The 21,733-nt window shown below is 38.9% G+C and overlaps 1 protein-coding gene across 1 annotated transcript in view; it reads right to left on the reverse strand.

The window, feature by feature from the left end:
• Positions 1-18,830, reverse strand: part of KCNH8 (potassium voltage-gated channel subfamily H member 8) — a 367,485-nt gene extending 348,655 nt beyond the window's left edge. Inside the window, exon 1 of the mRNA XM_041734461.1 lies at positions 18,474-18,830. Within this exon, the coding sequence (XP_041590395.1) occupies positions 18,474-18,549 (76 nt within the window). The 5' untranslated portion in view covers positions 18,550-18,830. The remainder of the gene's footprint in view (positions 1-18,473) is intronic.
• Positions 18,831-21,733: the final 2,903 nt, after the last annotated feature.

Consider the following 21,733-nt stretch of genomic DNA (forward strand, 5'->3'; position numbering starts at 1 on the left):
TGGTGATTAGCTGGCACATCAGTACAGCATGCAACTCTAGATCTCAGGGTCGTGAGTTCAAGCCCCACGTTGGGAGTAGAGATTACTTACAAAAAAAAAGAAAGAAAAAAATTTAAGTAAATTATATAAGAAGTCTAATTTAAGGAAATTTATATTTGGCAGCTTGGGGTAGGCTAAAAAGCCCTATTTCAAAGAGCTGTGAAAATCTTGATATGAGGTGAACATAACATAGGATGAGGCAGGGACTCCTTTGAGAGTGAAAATAGGTACTAAAGAATATAATTGTATAATATTAAAAATCATTGTTTTTTTTATATTCGACTGATTTAGTTATATTAATGAATGTATAAAATTTCTTTTTTCCAAAGCTATTTTGAAACACAGTATTTCTATAACATAATATCTATATTTTTTATTACCAGAAAGTAACATAATAATCTAAGCACAATGATCTTTTCATTATATTTTCACATACTTAAGTCTTTCACTTAGTCATATCTGTCTCCTTCACTAAGTTGCTGTTACTGTTTTAAAGACTATGTCTTTTTCTCTGTATATAGTATTATTACCTTTTTTTTTTCATAAAATTGCCTGTAATTCTCCTCAATGGTGTATTTTCTGGTTAATAAATTTGAAATTGTGGACATCTTCAATTAACTCTTCACTATAGACCATAAAAAATTATAATTGAAAAAATAGTCTGTAGTTGCTGAAATACCTTGTAGGCACATGCAAATTTTGCTAAATGGGTGATATTCTTGATTCCATTTTTCCTCAAAATTTTGCCTCATTGAGAATATCTCAATTCTATCTTCTATATTTAAAGATGTAAATATCTCAGTCTAAAAACTTCATAGGTTCTCATTTTGCCTTACTCAGAATAAATATCTTCAAAAAATATTTCTATAATACAAAAATATGTTATAAAAGGTGTTTTATGGGGCACCGGGCTGGCTCAGTCCATTAAGCATGAGACTCTTGGTTTCAGAGAAGTGAGTTCAAGACTCTTGGTGGGCACGGAACTTACTTAAATAAATCAATAAATAAAAGGTGTCTTCATGATTATTTTTGGGGTTTTGCCAAATATTGGTGCTGCAAAATCATAGTTCTTTTCGACTGCATTCAGTTTCAGTCTGAACATAAATATGTCCAATTAAAAATAGAATCTGCATCAAAAGAGTCAAGTTGAAATATTCCAAAGGAAAATTAAAGAATTTCAAATATTAATCTAGTGGATAGCTTGAGTTATTGTTTTTTCCCTTTGCTTATCTAGAGATACATTTCGATGTATTTCTGTTTTTGATTTGTTTACAATAGTTGCTATACACTAAAATGAAGTTTTGTGTATGCTGTTTATTTAGTACTTTGATTAAATATTTTCTTTTTTTTTAAGATTTTATTTATTCATTTGAGAGATGAGAGAGAACGAAGGGGGTGGGGAGTGCAGAGGGAGCAGGAGAAACAGACTCCTCACCGAGCAGAGGGCCCTTTGCAGCTCAGATCCCAGGACCCTAACATCATGACCTGAGCCAAAGGCAAATGCTAAACAGACTGAGCCAGTCTCCCTGATTAAATATTTTCAAATGTTTCAAACAAAATGAAAAGAAAAAATAAAATTCCACTTAGAAAGGACTAATAACTTTTGTGGACACTTAGATTATTTACAAAGCATGAATTCAAAGACTCAGATATTTTATTTTTTAATTTGTTTTGTCTTTGTTGTAACTTTTATTTAAATTTTAGTTGTTAACATACAATGCAATATTGTGTTCCAGAATAGAATTCAGTGATTCATCACTTACATACAATACCCAGAGCTCATCAGAACAAGTGCCCTCTTTATCACGATCACTAATCTAACCCATCCCTCACGTGCCTTCCTCATCCAAACCTTCAGTTTGTTCTCTCTCTATTAAGAGTCTCTTTTGGATTGTTTCCCTCTCCCTTTTTTTCTTTTCCCCCTTCCCATATGTTCATTTGTTTTCTTTCTTAAATTCTATATATGAGTAAAGTCATATGGTATGTCTTTCTGTGACTGACTTACCAAGTCTAGCATAGTACACTCTAGCTCCATCCAAGTCACTGCAAATAGCAAGATTTCATTCTTTTTAATGACTGAATAGTATTCCATTGTGTGTGTGTGTGTGTGTGTGTGTGTGTGTGTGTGTGTGTATATATACTGCTTCTTTATCCATTTATCAGTAGATGGACATTTGTCTCTCTCCGTAGTTTGGCTATTGTTGATAATATTGCTATAAACATCTGGGTGAATGTACCCCTTCTAATCCGTATTTGGGTAAAAACCTACTAATCCGTATTTCGGTAAAAACTTGCAGTTGCTGGATGATAGGGTAGTTCTATTTTTTAACTTTTTGAGGAACCTCCACATTGTTCTCCAGAGTAGTTGTACGAGCCTGCATTTCCACCAGCAGTTTAAGAGGGTTCCTCTTTCTCTGCATCCTCCCCAACTGTGGTTTCTTATGTTGTTAATTTTAGCCATTCTGACAGGTATAAGACCGTATCTTCTTGTGGTTTTGATTTGTATTTGTGAGTAATGTTGAGCATCTGTTCATATGTCTGTTAGCCATCTGGATGTCTTCTTTGGAAAGTGTCTATAAAGGTCTTCTGCCCATTCCTTAATTGAATTTTTTGTTTTTTGGGTGTCAAGGTTGGTAAATTCTTTATACATTTTGGATACTAACCCTTTATCAGACACATCATTTGCAAATATCCTTCTCATTCTGTGGGCTGCCTTTTAGTTTTATTGGTTGTTTCCTACACTGTGCAGATATCATTTATCTTCATGAATTCATTTATCTTGATGAATCCTCAACAGTTCATTTTTGCTTTTGTTTCCCTTGTCTCCAGTGATGTGTCTAATACGAAGCTGCTACAGCCAAGGTCAAAAAGGTTTCTGCCTGTGTTATCCTCTAGGATTTTGATGGTTTCCTGTCTCAGATTTAGGTCTTTCACCCGTTTTGAATTTATTTTTGTGGATGATGTAAGAATGTGTTCTGGTTTCATTCTTCTGCATGTTGCTATCCAGTTTTTCCAACATCATTTGTTAAAGAGATTGTCTTTTCACCATTGTATATCCTTTCCTGCTTTGTCAAAAAATTAGTTGACCTTGTAGTTGTGGGTTCATTTCTGGGTTTTCTAATCTGTTCCATTGATCTATATGTCCGTTTTTGTGCCAGTACCATACTGTCTTGATGACTACAGCTTTGTAATGTTGCCTGAAATCCGGAATTGTGATGCCTCCAATTCTGTATTTCTTTTTCAGGAATGCTTTGGGTATTTGGGGTCTTTTGTGGTTCCATACAAATTTTAGGATTATTTGTTCTAGCTCTGTGAAAAATGCTGGTAGTATTTTGATAGAGGTTGCATTAAACATGTAGATTTTTTTTTGATAGGATAGACATTTAAGAATGTTTGTCCTTCCAATCCATGAGCATGGAATGCCTTTCCATTTCTTTGTGTCCTCTTCGATGTCTTTCATAAGTGTTCTATACTTTTCAGAGAATAGACCTTTTGCCTCTTTAGTTGTGTTTATTCCTAGGTATTTTTATTGTTTTGGTACAATTGCAAATAGGATCAATTCCTTGATTGTTTCTTTCTGCTGCTCCATTATTGGTGTATAGAAATGCAAAGATTTCTGCATGTTGGTTTTATATTTTGTGTCTTTGCCAAGTTTATGTATCAGTTCTAGTAATTTTTTGATGGAGTCTTAAATATGCCTTACACCCAAAAGAGCTAAAAAGGGAACAGCAAAGAAAGCCTAAAGCCAACAGAAGAAAGGAAACAATAAATATTAGAGCAGATGTAAATGATATAGAAACAAACAAATAAAAAAGTAGAACAGATCAATAAAACTAAGAGTGGGTTCTTCAAAAGAATTAATAAAATTGATAAGCCCCTAGCCAGACTTATAAAAAAGAAAAAAGGACTCAAATAGATAAAATCATGAATGAAAGAGTAAAGATCATACCAACACCACAGAAATAGAAACCATTACGAAAGAATACTATCAAAAACTATATGCCAGCAAATTGGGCAATCTGGAAGAAATGGACAAATTCCTCGAAATTCACAAATGACCAAAACTGAAACAGGAAGACACAGAAAATTGGAACAGACCCATAACAAGCAAAGAAATTGAATCAGTAATCAACCCAACCAACAAAAGCTCTGGGCCAGATGGCTTCCCAGGGAAATTCTATCAGACATTTAAATAAGAGTTAATACCTATTCTTCTCAAATTGTTCCAAAAAAAAAAAAGGAAAGAAAACTTCTGAACTCATTCTATGATGCCAGCATTACCTTGCTTCCAAAACCAAAGACCTCACTAAAAAGGAGAATTACAGGCAAATATCCCTGATGAACATGGATGCAAAAATTCTCAACAAGATACTAGCAAATTGAATCCAATGGTACATTAAAGGAATTCTTCACCATGATCAAGTGGGATTTATTCCTGGGCTGCAGGAGTGACTCAATATTCACAAATCAGTGTAATACACCACATTAATAAAAGAAAGGATAAGAATCATGTGATCCTCTAAAAAGTTGCAGAAAAGAATTTGACAAAATATAGCATCCATTCTTGGTAAAAAAATCCTCACCAAGATAGATGGAACATACATCAACATATATGAAAGACCCACAGCTAATATTATCCTTCATGGTGAACAACTGAGAGCCTTTCCCCTATAGTCAGGAATAAGACAGGTATGTCTATTCTCACCATTACTATTTAACACAACACTGGAAGTCTTAGCTTCAGCAATTAGACAACCAAAAGATATAAAAGGCATCCAAATTGGCAAGGAAGAAGTCAAACTTCCACTACAAGCAGATGACATGATGTTCTATGTAGAAAACCTGAAAGATTCCACCAAAGACTCATATATTTTAAGATTCTAAATGATGGAGCCAGTAAAAAAGTAAACCATGCACTGACATGACAAATATTTTTCTGCATTTAACAACATATATCATGTAGTGTAACTACTATAACTAATTTCTCATATATAAAAATATTTGGCAGTTTTGACCACTATAGCTTCTCAGTAATTGATAGATTATCATTGTTTTTTGACACAAAAATGAATCAAATGTACAGCACCACCAAATCCAAGCACATTTCTGCTTCATACATTTTTTAAGTTCAATAAACACTGTGTTTACTGTGATATTATGCTTTACTAAAATTTACATTTCTCTTGTCACCACTGAGTAACTTTATTGTTAATGGTCCACTTCACTGAATTTACAATGACATTTATAATAATGTATGTTCACCTTCTATAGAATAAACTTTGAAAAGCTTTACTTGCATCCATAAATTAGATACAAAACTCAAGCATTATTAAAATTAACTGCTTTTCCATCAAAAACTCTGATGGGGGTGCCTGGGTGGCTCAGTCAGTTGAGCATCTGCCTTCAACTCAGGTCATGATCCCAGAGTCCTGGTCCTGGGATCAAGCCTGCATAGGGCTCCCTCCCTGCTCAGTGGGGGTCTGCTTCTCCCACTCCCTCTGCTTCTCCCTCTGTCTATGTCTCTGCCTCTCTCTCTGTGTCTCTCTTGAATAAATAAATAAAATCTTAAAAAAAAAAGAAAAGAAATGGGAACTCAATATTTCATCAAACACATTTTTCATTTTTGTGAGGTCACTGATGGCAGAAAAGTTTCACTGCAAAAAACTTTTAAAAATGCCAAAAATAAAAAACATAAAAATAAAAATAAAAATGCCAAAAATAGCTACATTCTACTTAAATTTCATTGTATACCTAAATGATAATTTCCTGTGCTTCCTACCGACTTCACTAACCTGGGCCCTGGCAACTCCATGCATCTCACAGGCCTTGGTGCTGCTGGTTAGTATACAATGCACATGTTGTCCTAGGAAAGGACGTGTGTGTGTGTTTATATACATATATAATCTGTATATACACATTATTATTAAATATTTTGCATCTGGAAAGCATTGGCATAAAAGATATGCATTGTTGGAGTTTTTCAGACTTAAATACACATTAAAATAAAACCCATCTTCCCTACACAGATTCCTGAGACATTAGACAAGACTATAGTCAAAACCTTTAAGTAGGGAACCCTGGGTGGCGCAGCGGTTTGGCGCCTGCCTTTGGCCCAGGGCCCGATCCTGGAGACCCAGGATCGAATCCCACGTCGGGCTCCCGGTGCATGGAGCCTGCTTCTCCCTCTGCCTGTGTCTCTGCCTCTCTCTCTCTCTCTGTGACTATCATAAATAAATAAAAATTAAAAAAAAAAAAAAAAAAAAAAACCTTTAAGTACCAACTGGAGATCTACCAACCCATTTTGACTTATTTTAATGCAATGATTAATAATGATACTACATTAAAAATGAAAATTTTGGTGCAAGTGCTAAACTAAATGGGACTACATTAATAGGCAGAAATATGGATGTGTGGGTACTCCACCAAAATTCAGTAATACATATACAAAAAGAGAAAATTAATGTCAGTATTATAAACACGTGCATACATATACATGTATGTTTGTGGGTTTATGTGTGTGTGTGTGTTTCCAGTGTAAAAATTCTAATTAAACACTAACAAGTAAAACCCAGTAACATGAACAAGTAACTTTTATTAAAAGAATGCAAGGATGGTTCAATTGAATTTATTATATTAATTGATTCAATAAGAAACCTAGAATTGTTTAGACAGATGATGAAAAGCCAATTTATAAAATTGCTCGATGAAATAGGAACATATAACAAAGTCTCTTAATAAAGTGGAAATATATAAGAAAATATCTATCCCTCAAACTAAAGCCAGAAAAATGCTTACTAGAAAGACATTAAAATAATTTCCATTGAAAGTCAGGAATAAGAAGGATTTTCTTTACCATTACCATTTTTATTTATATAATTATTTTAATATTTTATTTATTTATTCATGAGTGACAGAGAGAGAGAGAATGGCAGAGACACAGGCCGAGGGAGAAGCAGGCTCCATGTAGGGAGCCTGATGTGGGACTCGATCCGGGGACTCCAGGATCATGCCCTGGGCCAAAGGCGGCGCTAAACCACTGAGCCACCTGGGCTGCCCACCATTATCATTTTTAAATAGTATTTATAATGTTTATAATACTAACCAAAAGTCAATTAGATAACAGAAAAAAATTAAGGGGACAATATGTAAGAGTTACAAAAGCTGGAAACAAGAAAAATTTTTATTAGTTGAAGATAGTATTATTTCTTAGTTGAAAACCCCAAGAAACCAACTGAAAATTATTGCAAGGGATAGTAAAAACTCAGCAAGCTGGCTGGTTAAAAAAATAATAACACACAGGAATCAATAGCCTTCAAATAAACAAACATAACTAAATTAGAAAAACAAAATGGTGGAACAAAAGACTCCACATAGAAACTACAAAGATTAAATAACTAGGAACAAAATAAACAAGAAATGTTCAAGAACTTTACGGAGAACCCCCTAAAAAGATATAAATGATAGAAACACATAACAAGTTCTTAGATATAAATTTTCAACATCATAAAAATGTCATGTTTCATACAGATTCCATTAAAAATACCAACAAGATTGTTTTTAGCTAGATAATCTGGTTCTTAAATTCATAGGGACTTCAAGTAAGTATGATTAGCCAACTAAAACTTTTCTGGAAAAAAATAGTGAAATAAAATCCTTAACATATTGTAAAATTCCTATAATTAAAACTATGACACTAATATAAAGAAAGAGATGAATATAGTAGGATTGAAAGTCATAAGATAAAAAAAAGATAAAAAAAGAAAGTCATGGGATCCCTGGGTGGCGCAGCGGTTTGGCGCCGGCCTTTGGCCCAGGGCGCGATCCTGGAGACCCCGGATCGGGTCCCACATCAGGCTCCTGGTGCATGGAGCCTGCCTTCTCCCTCTGCCTGTGTCTCTGCCCCTCTCTCTCTCTCTCTGTGACTATCATAAATAAATAAAAATATAAAAAAAAGAAAGTCATAAGATAGAAAAATTACATATAGAATGATAAAATATTATAAATATACATATAGGAGTGCAGAAGAGAACATGATAAACTAGACATAGAAAATATGCATAGAAATAAGCATAGTACAGATGAATTACTAAACAATCATGTTAGGAAAATGGATAGGCATCTAGAAAGAATAAATTTTGATCCCTACATCATATATATTCAATAGATTAAATTGCAGAACTTAGAATGGAGGAGAACAAATTTGAATATATAAAATGAAACTATGGTAAAGCACATAGGATATATCTTAAAAACAAGTTTAATATAGAAAATATCTCTCTAAGTATGACATAAAAAACACAATAAGGAAAACTGATTAATTCATCTACGTAAAAATCAAAAGACCAACCAAAATTGGAAACAAAAACATATACAATTCACATCACTTATAAAATATTCATTTTGTTACTATGTAAAAAACTCACAGGTGTCAAAAAGAGAATACCAGTAATCCAATCAATAAAGGGCAATGAATATGGACAAATAATGCCCAAGAAAGGAAACTCAAGTAGACTTTAATTAAATGTTGAACTTCACTTACAGAAAACAAAGGTACATTCAAAATTATAATAGGAAGCCATTTTTAATCTTAAATTGAAAAGTAATTTAAGTAAAAGGATAAAAAATGAATACGCTGAAATGTTATGCAAACATTACTATTAATACTATTAATGCTATCTTTCAAATAATTTTATAACTTTTGGTTTGTTTGAACCAAAAATACACTATAAGATATAGAGCACTATACAGATGGACAAGAGCCCTCAGTGATTATTACTTCTGTATCTTAAAACCTGAATCCACATATTGTTTGAGAGAGGGTAGCAAGCTTATTTTCAGATGATGGAACTATAACTTAACCAAAGATGTACCACATTAATACAATACAAAACCTGCAGTGCCAAGACATGCATTCTTTTCACCATTTATGGAATCATAGGTGTGAAGGTCAAAAATACACCCACTTTTAACTTCATTATTCTTTTCATTGAAGAAATAACTAGAACACCACAATTAAGGACAACTCTACTTGTCAAACTGGGTGTTTGCTATTTTGATAACCTGTGAACTTCTTATGTGGATCCTTTTTTCTAGAAAATCAAACAGAACATGGAAAGATTGGTAAGTGCCCTGGTCTGAGTTCCTTCTAGTTCAATAACTAGAATGAGAAACTCATTTGGACAGACAGGTACAATAAGGAAGCCTATCTAAAAGACATAAGAGAACAAAAAAAAAATGAAAAAAAAAGAAAAGAAATGAATTTAGATTATACTTGCAAGTTGGAGAGCGAGGTACTTGTATTTCTTCCTGTAAATTCATTGTGGAGAAAAGGTAAATGATCTCTGTTAAAAGATGTCAACAGTACCTGACACTGGAGAATATATTTCTCCCAATAAAAGGAGACTCAAAATAGGTAGAAGAATTTCTTCCGTAAGACACTAACAAGGTAAAAACACAAAATGATGTCACTATAATAGATAAGAGAATTAGAATATCTTCTATAGAGAGATTAGGCTGACAATAAAAGAATCACAAGTTCTAAAATCAGCAAATTCTAAGCACCAAAACCTCAAAGAAAAAGGATTTCTTTATTAAAAAAAAAATGGACAGTAGATTTTCTTTGATGAGCAAAACTGCTCTGTACAGTGAATGCGTTAAGTAGTTCCAGATATGAGTCTTAAATACCAATCTAAAAACATTCTTTAAGTGACAAGTACTTAAACCATAATATATCAAAAGGGGAAGAAAAAAACAGCACATAGACTAGAAGGGGCTAAAAACTTTAAAGCAGAAATGCCTTTTGGCAAGAATTAGAAACTAGAAATGATACCACAGATTGCCCTAGTTTGTTTATACTTGCTATAAAAAAAAACACATTTTAAAGGCAGTGTGATATAGTAGAAAAATCACAGGCTATAGTAGAAAAATCACAGGCTAGTGTGATAACACAGAAAAATGCTGAGCTTGAGTTTTGTCATCTGTAACAAAAAGGGGGGCTGCCTTCCCCCTTGCTGGGCTGTTGGGTTGTGGCAGGAACAAATAAAGCACCAGCATAGTATACAGAGTGTATGTAGACCTGCCCAACATGGTAGTCACTATTATCATTAAACTTTAATAAAGAAAATTAGCACTTGAACCATGTGAAAATGAGAGGCTAGAAGCTAGTCTAGAATTATGTTTCAAAACTAAAGTTAAACAACATAATACTGAATATAAGGAAAATCAGCACCAAAGGGAAATAATTACTCTGCAACTCTAGCCTTCAAGGAGTTTGCAATTCTTTTACACCAAGAATCATTTATTGAGCCATAACTTTGTTCCAAAGGTAAGCCTGAGCAAGGGGGATACAAACGAATAAAGACAAAAGAATAAAGTCAAAACTTGAAGGAATGGAGTGCTGGAATATGAAAGCATAGAATCAGAACACCTGTGAGAAGCAGGCCAGGTAATGCAGAAGCAGGGAACAAATGCCACTTAATTCAACTTGAAGCCTCATAGAAAGAGCTTAGATACAAGGTAACCCCAGGATGGGTCTTGAAGAAAATGGATCTTGCTCTTCAAGTGACTGGCCAAGGCACAAAGACATCAATGAACAAGGGATTCAGGGTGAGTAGGTCTGCAGCCTGGGAGACAAAGGTTTGAAAAGATTCTGCAGCATCATCTTGGGGTCATTTGACACTAAGGACTTTGGACAGTCTCCAAGAGGTAGCAAGGAGCTGATAGATGGCTTTAAATAGGAGGGTTAAATGATTAAATCATAGTGCTTTTATTGGAAGTCACTCTGGGGACAGTGTAGGCTGAAGGGTAGGGAGTAAGCAGGATATGGGCCTATCGCCAGAGAAATCCAGTTAGAGTAATGTTACAACTGTGTAGATAAAAAACCAGAGAATCCAAACTAAAGAAGAAGCAATGAGAAGGAGGTAAGGAGCCAGATTAGGGGATTTCTAAAGGAAAATCTCAAAGACTTGATAACCAATTACATGTGTGGACAGTTGAGGGCAACTCAGATTTCTAGCTTGGAGAAATGGATGGGTGGTGATGTCAATAACGAAGCCAGAAAACATAAGAAGACAAATAGGTTTCATAGGCCAGGAAAGATTATTAGTTCATTTGGGGACATGTGAGTTTTGAAAGGTTTAAGGGAGATAGATAGCTGCATTAACAGCTATGAAGGAAAACCAAAATATATCTTCCAGGGAATGCATAAGCCAAGAACTGTATTTGACTGTTTAAATTACTGAGAAAGCTCTTCAACTGCTCCAGTTGCTAAATATGAACTATGTCATAGGTAAAGTTGAAGTCTCATCTTTTTTGTTTGTAGGCTCTACTAAACCAAAATGGATTTAAAACTTAGTATTTAGACTATCTCAGCAAATATACATTGTCAGATTGAACTCTACTATCTCTGCAGCGGTTGCAATTCTGTACCTTTTACTGTTGGCACTTCTCCAATTGACTTCACTAGGACTGAATGCTAGCACACCCTCAATTCTTTTTCTTCTCCACAGGCACAATTTTATAGTATAACACAACCCTGGAGGAGAAGAGTACTCAGCTATGTGGTGAGAAATCAATCTCTCTCTTTCCCAAGAGATAAAAGTTAAGCTCCCTGGGCAAAGCAGACATTTGTAAAAACATGAAGAACACATCAATCCACTGAATTCTCTGGGACCCTTGTCAAAGTGTAAAAGCATTTTTAGAAGAGATAGTAAGAAGAAACTTCTTAGGTTTCAAGGTAGATGTTTCTCCTACATTATGCATCAGCCTGTGGAATATGGAAAGGTTGAGAGTTTTTACACAGGCATAGATGGCACCGTACTATCGTACGAAGATATGAATCTATTACTTTCAACGGCTTAGTAAGACAAAGTACTCTGACTTAGAGACGTCCCATGTCTGGCCTAATTTACTTTCCATTCTCCTCTTGCCTCTACCTTTTGCCATTCACATCCTCTAAGATACTCAAAGACACCCCTTCCCCTTTTTAGCTTCAATGACCCTGCTACACAAATTAGCAAACAGAATATTGTCTTTGTTCTTATTATATTTGAACCAATAATTCCTCCCCAGAAGCCATTCTTTATATAAAACCCTGCCAGATCATTCACCCACAGAAATTATTCCTTTTTCATCCAGATGTGCACAGCCCTTTGCCTATATCCCCTGAATATTCTTATCCATTTCCAACCTATCCTACAATACTTTTTGCATACATTTATCATCTTCTTTGAGAGGAGGACAAACCTGGTTTACTCCAAAGATCCTAGCATAATGGCTGTGTATATAGTCAGTGTTGCTTAAATATTGTTGAAGAAATGATTGATTGATTATTGAGACTAAAGTAAAGATTTCATCAGAATGACTGTATCATTCTAGAAATATGTTAGATCTAGGATATCCCAGAAATGGGTAACTCAGGACCTTCAATGTGTTTCTCATGCCAGAAGAGGTTCATGCCATGGCCTTTGGTCTGGGGTGATACTAAAAGCCAGAACCTAAGAAAAATATATAATGATCATAACTTCCATTTTTAACATATTGGCTATCAATTTTCCTCTATATATTGATGTCAGAACAAAATTATATGATATTTTAAAGACTATATCATAAAAATTTTCTTATTATTTGTCTATTTCACTCATCAAAAGAAATGTATGTCTGATAAAGACATAAATCCAATTCTTATAATCAAATGCTTTGTTCATTGCATGGAAGTTATGAGAAGTGCTGTGGTAAATCCTTTGCAGAGTAAAGAATTCATCTACAACATCAAAGCATGAGAATAAATAATTCCCTACTCGCCCTTCTTTCTTCTCTCCTCTCTCTCCTTTTCCCTCTCTCTTTTTTCTTTCTAATTTTCAATAAATCTAGAATAAATTTAAATAAAGAACATTATTTAGTTGAACATAAGCCAACTTCAATGCAAGAATGCATAGATTCTTAAATCTGAGACATGGCTAGAGGCATGAGAAAGACATGGAAAACATATTTTTTTCAAAGTAGTTCACTTAGTTTGCCAAGAAATAGGCCTTAATTAGTAAGGGAGAAATACCCCAGTCCCCTTAGAGTGCAGTGCCCTGCTTTGGCTATAATTCTTTGCAGATGCCACATTCTTAGATTGTCTCTCCATCCAGTACAGGTTAAGAGAACCAAGTACACAGACTAACAGGTCCCATTTCTTATCCATAAAGAGGGAGCCCTCTGTTAAGGGACTAGATTAATATCCTGAAACAATCCAAAATTTCCCACATCACTTCTAGATCAGAGAATGAAGAGTATGACAGGACAGCTGACTAAAATGAACTAGACTAGTTTTACTCCTGTGCCACCGCCAGATAGTGAGCAAAACCCTCCCTCTAGTAGGCTGGAATTCACTAAGATTCCCAATGTAAACTCCACAGGGTTTCATGCATATAGAACTGCAGAGTTCACTTAATAAATCTACTTTTTAGAACAAATGTCAGAACATTGGATTTTGTATGATAATACAATGGTGGATAGCATCTGTAGTAGACAGTTTCAAAATGGCCCTCACAATTCCCAACTCCTTGTATATACACCTTGTCTCATCCCTTTCTCTTGAGTGTGAGCAGAACAGATGATTTTAGATGTGATTAAGATCCATAATCAGTTGACTGTGAGTTAATCAAAACGGAGATTATCCTAGGTAAGCCTGACTTAGGGAAATTCTTAAAAGAGAGACTTTCCTGCTGCTCTAGAAGAAGCAAACTGCATGGTTGTAAGAAGCCCTATAGGGGAGGACATGTGGCATCAACCTGAGAGCAGCTGCTGGTTGCTGAGAAAAGTCTCTGGCTGATAGTTAGCAAGACAACAGAGACCTCAATCATAAAACCGAAAGGAATTAAATTCTGCTAACAACGACATGATCTTAGAGGAGGGCCTCAAGCCTCTGCAAAGACCATAGCCCCAGCTGAGGACTTGTTTGCAGCCTTGTGAGACCCTGAGCAGAAGACCCACCTTATCCTTGCCTAGATGTCTGGCCTACAGAAAATGTGAATTACTAAGCCACTAAGTTTGTGGCAATTTACTACACAGGAAAAGAAAACTAATAAAGAACTATCTCTTTAAACATAAAGAATAAGAATAAAAGAGACTACAAGTAGAAATAAAAAAATTTTTAAGAGTCTTTATAAACTTCTGTTTGGGGAGAGATATCTCTAGAATTCTAGCTATTTCCTTGAATGTTTTCATGTAATAGCCTTTTATAGACAGACTCGTACATAATGGAGCTTATTCTTTTTTATTGGCTAAATGCCTTTGCTGGTATTCTCCAAAATACAACCCAGCAAAGACTTAGGAAGATCTCCACTGTCCTACCTTATTCTTCCACCTTCCTGCAGCATTGGATTCATTACCCTTCTCTCTATGATTATAAAGTTAAGAGCTCTATGTTCCGTGATGAAAGCATAAAAGGAAAGATGGAAAAAAAGAAGAAAGGAAATATGAAAAGAAAAACCATTGTAGTTACCTCTGTAAAGGAAGTATTTCAATTTTAACAAATTTCCTTGGATCATTTTAAACAGGCTATACAGAAGTACATAAAGTACATGCAAATATGAATGAGTTTCTAAACTATTGTTATCCTGAATACTTTGACTAGAATGTCCTTGATAGAGTCACTGGGCTACAAACTTCCTTTAAAGTTTAAATCTTGTTTCACTAACCCCAAAGGAGAAGTATTCTGGCCAAATTTTGATATGACTAGAATATGTAGGCAAATTTACAGCTTGAAAACGCAGGCTAATATACCATTATGTTTGAAAATGGACACTTGCCTCTGAAAGTTTTATATCCTCAAAAAAAAAATGTGTTTTGCTCAAAAGGTACTCCATGACAAATATCTGTACTAAAAACTATTTTTAACATATGTACTTATGTCTTCTCTACTACTTTCTCTTTGCAAGATTAATATTCATGTGCTTAATGCAAGAAGTCCACTCATAGAAGATTTTTTTAAATACATCAAATATATTTAAAGAAAAACCATGTAGGAAAAACGAATTAGATCCAGGTTATGATGTTAAAACTTAGTGTGTGTGTGTGTGTGTGTGTGTGTGTGTGTGTCTGTCTGTCTGTCTGTCTATCTGCCTGTCTGTTTTAGAGTGTTTCCGGTGAGAAGTGTGGCTACATGTAATGAGTCAAAAAAATTCATTGGCATTACTTTTTTGTCCTAAATAGTGTATATGTAGTCAATGTTTGCAAGGTTCTTAGTTTTTCTCAGTCTCACTGCACTTCAATTAAACACAAACCAGGAGAACATAATTCAAAAGTACATGTATTTTAGGGTAGTTTTACCATTAAAAGATTCATATTTTCCAATAGTTTTTAAAAATTATATTGGATATGAGAAAAATATTTTTCCAATTAATGGCCCACAATTGTCTTTCAATCTTGACAAAGAGCTCACTTAAATATCAAAAGGAAGAAATAACTATTATATAAACAATAAGGTGTCACCAGGTGATAAAATATATTATTAACTTCTTTTATGTTGCCCTGTGATAATATTTCAACTAATAAATTAGTAAGACTGTGTTATGAGCTTTTATTATTGTATACTTACTTTTTTCCTGGGAGAAACTTTAAATGTTTTAGGTTTTATTATTTTCCATTACAATATTAAGTCAGTAAGGCTAATAATAATACTGCATGGTGGTTAAGTTAACAAGGTGGTTTGCCAGGGTTACTGTTTATTCTCTTCATTTTTTTCATCAGGGTTATGCAATATAAAATAAAATAAGAAACTAAGATGACTATAAAGTGTACCTAACAAATAAACCAATGTACCAAGTAAACATATTACATTTTGAGTATAATAACATCATTCACTTTCTGTAGAATTTTTATTTAGGTAGGTTGAAGTTTGGTGAATTTGAAACTTGCAAATAGTTTTGTCTTGCACAAGGAATTAATACTATAAAAAATTAAGAGAAAGAAGGATGATCATAGGAAGAGTTTCAGGGAATGAAGTATACTTAAAATTTTGTCAATACAGAAAAGATAGCACAATAAGATAAAATACTTAGCCAGGGAAATGGTATGCCCATGATTCTAGATACAGCAAAATTTGAGGCTAAAAATGTGTTTAAAGTATTCTTTTAAATTTCAGATTATTCAAGTCATTCTACAATTCAAAAGAGAAGTAAATGAGAAAAATACAATCTTTTTCCCTGGAGTGGGGTTTGTTGGGATGAAGGGTATTCATTAGATGTAAAAAGAAAAAAGTCCTGCCAAAGTAAACCTTCATGTTACTCCTCATTTTGAAATTTGTTTCACTGATTTCATACAAAGTGGTTCCCTACAGGAATCCCCCAAGTCCCAACCAAGCACAGACCAAGCATGTTCTCCAACAGTTTTAGGTTTAGCTTTTGGTTTTGTTTTCTAAATGCTGGTAGGTAATGATGGTCTTCCCAAATAAGAATTTAAAATTTCTAATCATCCATTTTAATTAACATTAATGTTTAGCTTTTTAAAAAAGGAGCTATTCACTAGTACACCCATCTACATGCGCTCCAGTCATCAAATGTTAGAGTGACAGAAAGAGGCAAAGGTATCTCGTACTGATGATCTAAAGCCCCTCTCATTATAACTGATATCTAAATATATTGCTGCAGTAATTCTCAGGGCTATGCTGGGATGATTCACTACACTATGCATTCCATTCAACTTTAAATGACAATGAGATAAGCAACTACCATTTACCAGTAACCTCGTTTTTAATAAATGCTTTTGGGATCCATGTTGAGAGCCTTTGGGGCTTAAATTTGCAACTTCAAGAAGAAACAGACAAACCAAACTAATCAGCTCCTAAGGTAACAATTAATAGTACCCACGTTCACACACGGTTAAAGAGAGCAAGGGTGATTCTGTATGCTGTTTGGGTGGTGAAGGTAATGGCAGTGGCAGGGGCTGTAAGTTTTATTACAGTATTTTCTCTTATTATCCAAAGAAGACACATTGGGCTGCACTTCACCAATACTGTCTGACACATGTAGAATATAAAAGGGAAGAGAACGACTAAAGCCAAGAATTAAAAACACTGTAAGAATAGCCACACCTTTTGCCCTGAGTAGGGTGGATATCAAAAGTAAAAAATGAACAAAATCAGGTAAATTATTCGTCTCCCTCCCATGTAAACTTTTCCAACTATTCCTAAAGCACAAAGTCCAGGACTGTCTTCTCACCATAATGGGAATGTGTATATAGACTACTGGAGTGGAAATAGAATTAGAGGTGATCGCTCATGCCAGTTCCATGAAACACACCATCATAGTAAAAAAACAATGATACTTGAACCACAGAAAAGCCTCTAGAATAAAGGAGTTTCTATGAGTTTTGTGTAAGAGACAGAAAAAGGAAAGACTTGCAAATAGTTTTGTCTTGCACAAGGAATTAATACTATAAAAAATTAAGAGAAAGAAGGATGCACACAGAAGCAACATAAGCTATGAGGAAGGTGAGGATATTCATACTGAAACCAACTAAGAGCATTTTTAGGGGTGAGAGTACAGACTCCTAAGCCTGTTGGGAAGACCAACAGGCTCAATAAAGAGAGCTCCAGGAGCCTGGGAAGGAACGGGGACCTGACCGTGGTCCTGAAAGAGGACAACCTGCAGGTGATTCCAAACATCTCCAAACGTCCACAGGACACTAACTATACCCTTGTTTTCAACTATAGCTGAAACAAGCTAAACGTCTAATAATACTCACCCTAAAAAAAAAATACGTCGAAACTTTCTCATACGATCAGCCTTTATAATGCCCAGCTCATCCCTCCCCAACAGTATATCCTAGAGTGAGGATAATCTCAGGACTGAGAGGTTCGCTCTTCTAGCTTAAAGGCAGGAATCAAGATTCTGACAAACTCATAACGCTTAGAATTCTACAGAAAGCTTACAGTTGGCAATCCTGATTCTAGTTTGCGTGTCCCAAACTCTTATGGGAACCCATGCCTATCCGAAAGACCTCAAGGAATGATGCTCCATGGAAGCCTAACATTTCAAACTCACCCTATAATCGAGACCGCCTTGAAACTCTAGGAAGATAAGGTGGAAATTCACTAGCATGGACATTCCCGCTCTCACCTCTTTAATTTTTCAAAAATTTTCAAAAAAAAGGAAAAAAACAGTCCCATAAAGAAGTGCCCGATCCAGGTCCCACACTGAACACGGGCGTCGGTCTTTCTTCAGCTGCTTGCTGGCTCTCACAAACCCAGGAAGTCAAGGGGACCAACTACACCAATCCAAAGTGTTCATGCTACACGAACCATGGGTGGAAGGAAAGACGCCTTTGCAAAAACCGAAAGAATTTCACTCCGCCGGTGCAAAAAAAAAGAAGGTGGGAGAGAAAGTAATTTATACGCGAAAAAGCATTCTCGGAAAATAGCACACAACTCGTCGAAGTGCAAGACTTACGTGTTCCGTCAAAACGGGTGGCGATGGTGTCGAGGAAGGTGTTCTGGGGCGCCAGTAATCCTTTCATAACCGGCATTTTTCCAGCGTGGTGTGAAATTCTCCATCAAAGTTTGTCCAGAAGGATGGTTCAAGAGGAGGGCGCCACGAAGGGAGCAGCGGAGCGTGCTGACGGCAGCGGAGGGCAACCTGGCGCGGCGCTGGGGCCCCTCCGGGGGGAGGATGGAGGCAGGCAGGGAGCGCGCTCCAGCCAACGCCGCCCCGGCCGGAGCCTCCCGCGAGCGCTCCCAGCCCGCCCCGCACCTCCAGGCGCAGCCCGGCGCAGGCTCCCTCTCCCGCCCCCTCCACCTCCGCCAGCCGCCGAAGCCCCCCCGCCGCCCCTCCGCCCGCCGAGTGCAGCCTCGCACCCCCCGCCCCGCCCGCCCGGGAAGAGCCCGCCGAGGCCCCTGACCTCAGGCGCTGGGGTCGCGGGGGACGGCGCTCGCTGCAGGGCGAGGCCGGGTGGCGCCCAACCTCGCGGTTTCCGAGGGGCGCGGGGAAACGCGCGCGAGCACGACTCCCACCCCCAGGAGCCAGTGAACAAAGACCCCTTTGTTCCCGCTCCGTCCCTCTCCCGGGGAGACCGGAGTCCCGTGGGTGTGGTACTGGAGAAGGGGAGGAGACAGGTCGGGGCAGGTACCCGGGAGCTTGGGAGGGGGCAGCCCCCGTGGTGTCCGAGCGGACCGAGGGGCAGGTGGCCCCCTCCCGGCACACCTGCCGCTGCGAGCGCCCGAGACTGGAGCCCGGCAGCTTCGAGTTAGTCGCGCGGCCCCCTCCCCAGTGACCCGGGTCTCTCAGCCTGAAAACTAGTCCGAAGCTCCTGGGTTTTTCCACCTCTCCTCCCCGGGTTCAAAAGCGGGTATTTCGGTCCCGCTCTCCAAATTGCCCGTGGCCTTCCCAAGCCGTTCTAAACTAAAGGAAAACAATAAGAGGTTTGTTTTGGGGGGGGCGGGGGGTGGGGGGTTGTTTCTTAATGGACAATGCGTAACCGGTTTCTCACTCTCGGGCGAAATGTAAATAAAACCTTCCCAGAAAAGTTTTCTGTTTTTATTGATTTGCAAAATGCACCGTTCAGTGCAAGCAGCAAGGCTGCCTCGTAAAACAAACCAGCAGCTTCCGCAGCCGGGCGCCTGGCGCGCCTCCTCCCCTCCACCCGCCAGCCCCCGCCCCGCCCCCACCCCGCCCCCCGGCGAGGCTTCCTCCGGCACCCGAGCCTCCGGCTGGAACGCCTGGCCGAGTCCCCGGGGCGGCAGGTGTGGCGGAAAGCGAAAGTGGGCTCCGGTGCCTGGTCCCCTCGGCCGCGCGGGGCCCCCGGGGCTGCGGGCGCTCCGCCCGGGGAAGCCCGGCCCACGCCTGGGCGCAGCCGTGCGGGGCGCGGAGGAGGCCCGCGCTAGGAACCGACGGCCCCGCAGAAGGGAAGGAGACGTGGAGGAGAAGTGGGGAGCCCAGGGACCGAACGACGAACGTCAGCCCAGGTGCTGGCGCACCCGGAAGGCGGGGGGGCGAGCGAACAGGTGTGCGAGCCTCAGCCTCGGCGAGGGGCAGCTCGCGTGCCCGCCGCCTGCGAGCCCCCGCGCGGCCGGAGTGGGGAGCGCGGGCCTCCCGCTGCTGCGGGCCGCGGGGCGGGGGGGGGGGGGGACGGGCTCCCGGGGCGCAGGGGAGACCCTGCGGGTGTCGTCACGGCCGCCCGGGGCTCCGGGAGGGCGGGGTGGAAGCGTCCCCCTCACCCCGCCCCCAGGCCCTCTGTCGCGGTGATGCACTTCCTGCGGCCGAGGATTCCCTTTGTGTTGAAATTCAAGAAGATCCGGCTGCGGCGCGCGGCCTGCGGGGCCCGGGGGCGCGGGCCGGGGAGGGGACTCCTGCGTGGGCGGCGCGGGGCGGCGACCGCGAGGCCGGGCCCTGGCCGGGGGGCCCCGCCCCGCCGGACCCCCGCGGGCCGCGCGCGCCCCCCCCGCAGCCTCGCGCCCCGAGCCGGCTGCGCTGTGCGGAAACCGAGCTCTCGGGGGCGGTGTCCCCACGCGGCGCGCCCAGGCCACTGCGGGCGGCTCTGTTGGCTCCCTCCTGGGCAAAGTGGGGAAAGAGAAGAGGGAGCCCCTGCTTCTGTGTGGGCGGTGCACTGCGTCCTAGAAAACCCGGGCTGCCGCTGTGGATGTGAAAGCCTGGAAAACGCCCCGCAGCTAGTGGCTTGAAGTTCAGCATGAAATAACATCAGGTGTAAACCAGAATTCGGGTTCATAAAACCTGCACTGTAGAGCTGGGGGTCTGTGTGAGAACGGTTGGCTCGTGGGCTTGATCTTCGTTGCCAAACGCATGCAACGAGAAAGGAGAGGGGCTTAAGAATGGCAACCCCAAAAAATAAATAAATAAAAAAATAAAATAAAAAATAAAAATAAAATAAAAAAATAAAAAAAAATAAAAAAAAAAAAAAGAATGGCAACCCCAGAGAAAGCCTGGGTTTTGGGGGGGGGGGGGGGAGCTCAGCATTTATCACTCACTGTCTTAGTCGTTTCTCCAGTACCTACCTACTGTGTGTGAGGGACTGTACTAGACATGACAAGATTCCTCCCCTAAAATCATATTCCAGCCTCGGATCATACTGAATCCTACTGGTCTGTAGTAGACGGCTTTCACCACCTCTTACGTGCTTACATCCCCGCCAAGAAGTCTTCAAGACCGTCATCACCACTCTGGTCTTGGAATCCAGGCCTTCCCTGAGTATCCCAAGAGACAGGAATTAGGAACCACCAATTTCTAACTACCTGGTCCAGAAACTGCCAGGACTAAAGCAGGCACAGAATCCAGATTCAAAGGGAAGGAACAGAAATCCATGTATTAAAAATCTCCAAATCGATTGTTAGTATTTCAAGTTTCAAAGGAGATTGCCTTAGGACAGTATTCCAAAATTTGATTTAAAAACCTAATTTCACCTATTCTAAATATTTCCATGACAGTTTAGGATTTAGGGGTACAAAATCTTGGCTCGAGTCCGTAATTCTTTATACGGAAAATGTTAAGAAACAAGTGTAAAAAAAAAAAAAGGACACAAGTGTAAAAATATACATTGAAATCCCTTGAGAACTAAAACCATGTATAAATGGCAACGGTTACTGTTTTCTTTCATGTTTGTTCTCTCATGTTGGTGGAGGTCATGGAGAGGATGTGACCACTAGTTGACCCCGGAGTTGGTCTCCAATCAGAGACTCCTCACTTTCCCTCTATCCTTG

Source organism: Vulpes lagopus, chromosome 19 (assembly GCF_018345385.1).
Source record: "Vulpes lagopus strain Blue_001 chromosome 19, ASM1834538v1, whole genome shotgun sequence".
NCBI lineage: Eukaryota > Metazoa > Chordata > Mammalia > Carnivora > Canidae > Vulpes > Vulpes lagopus.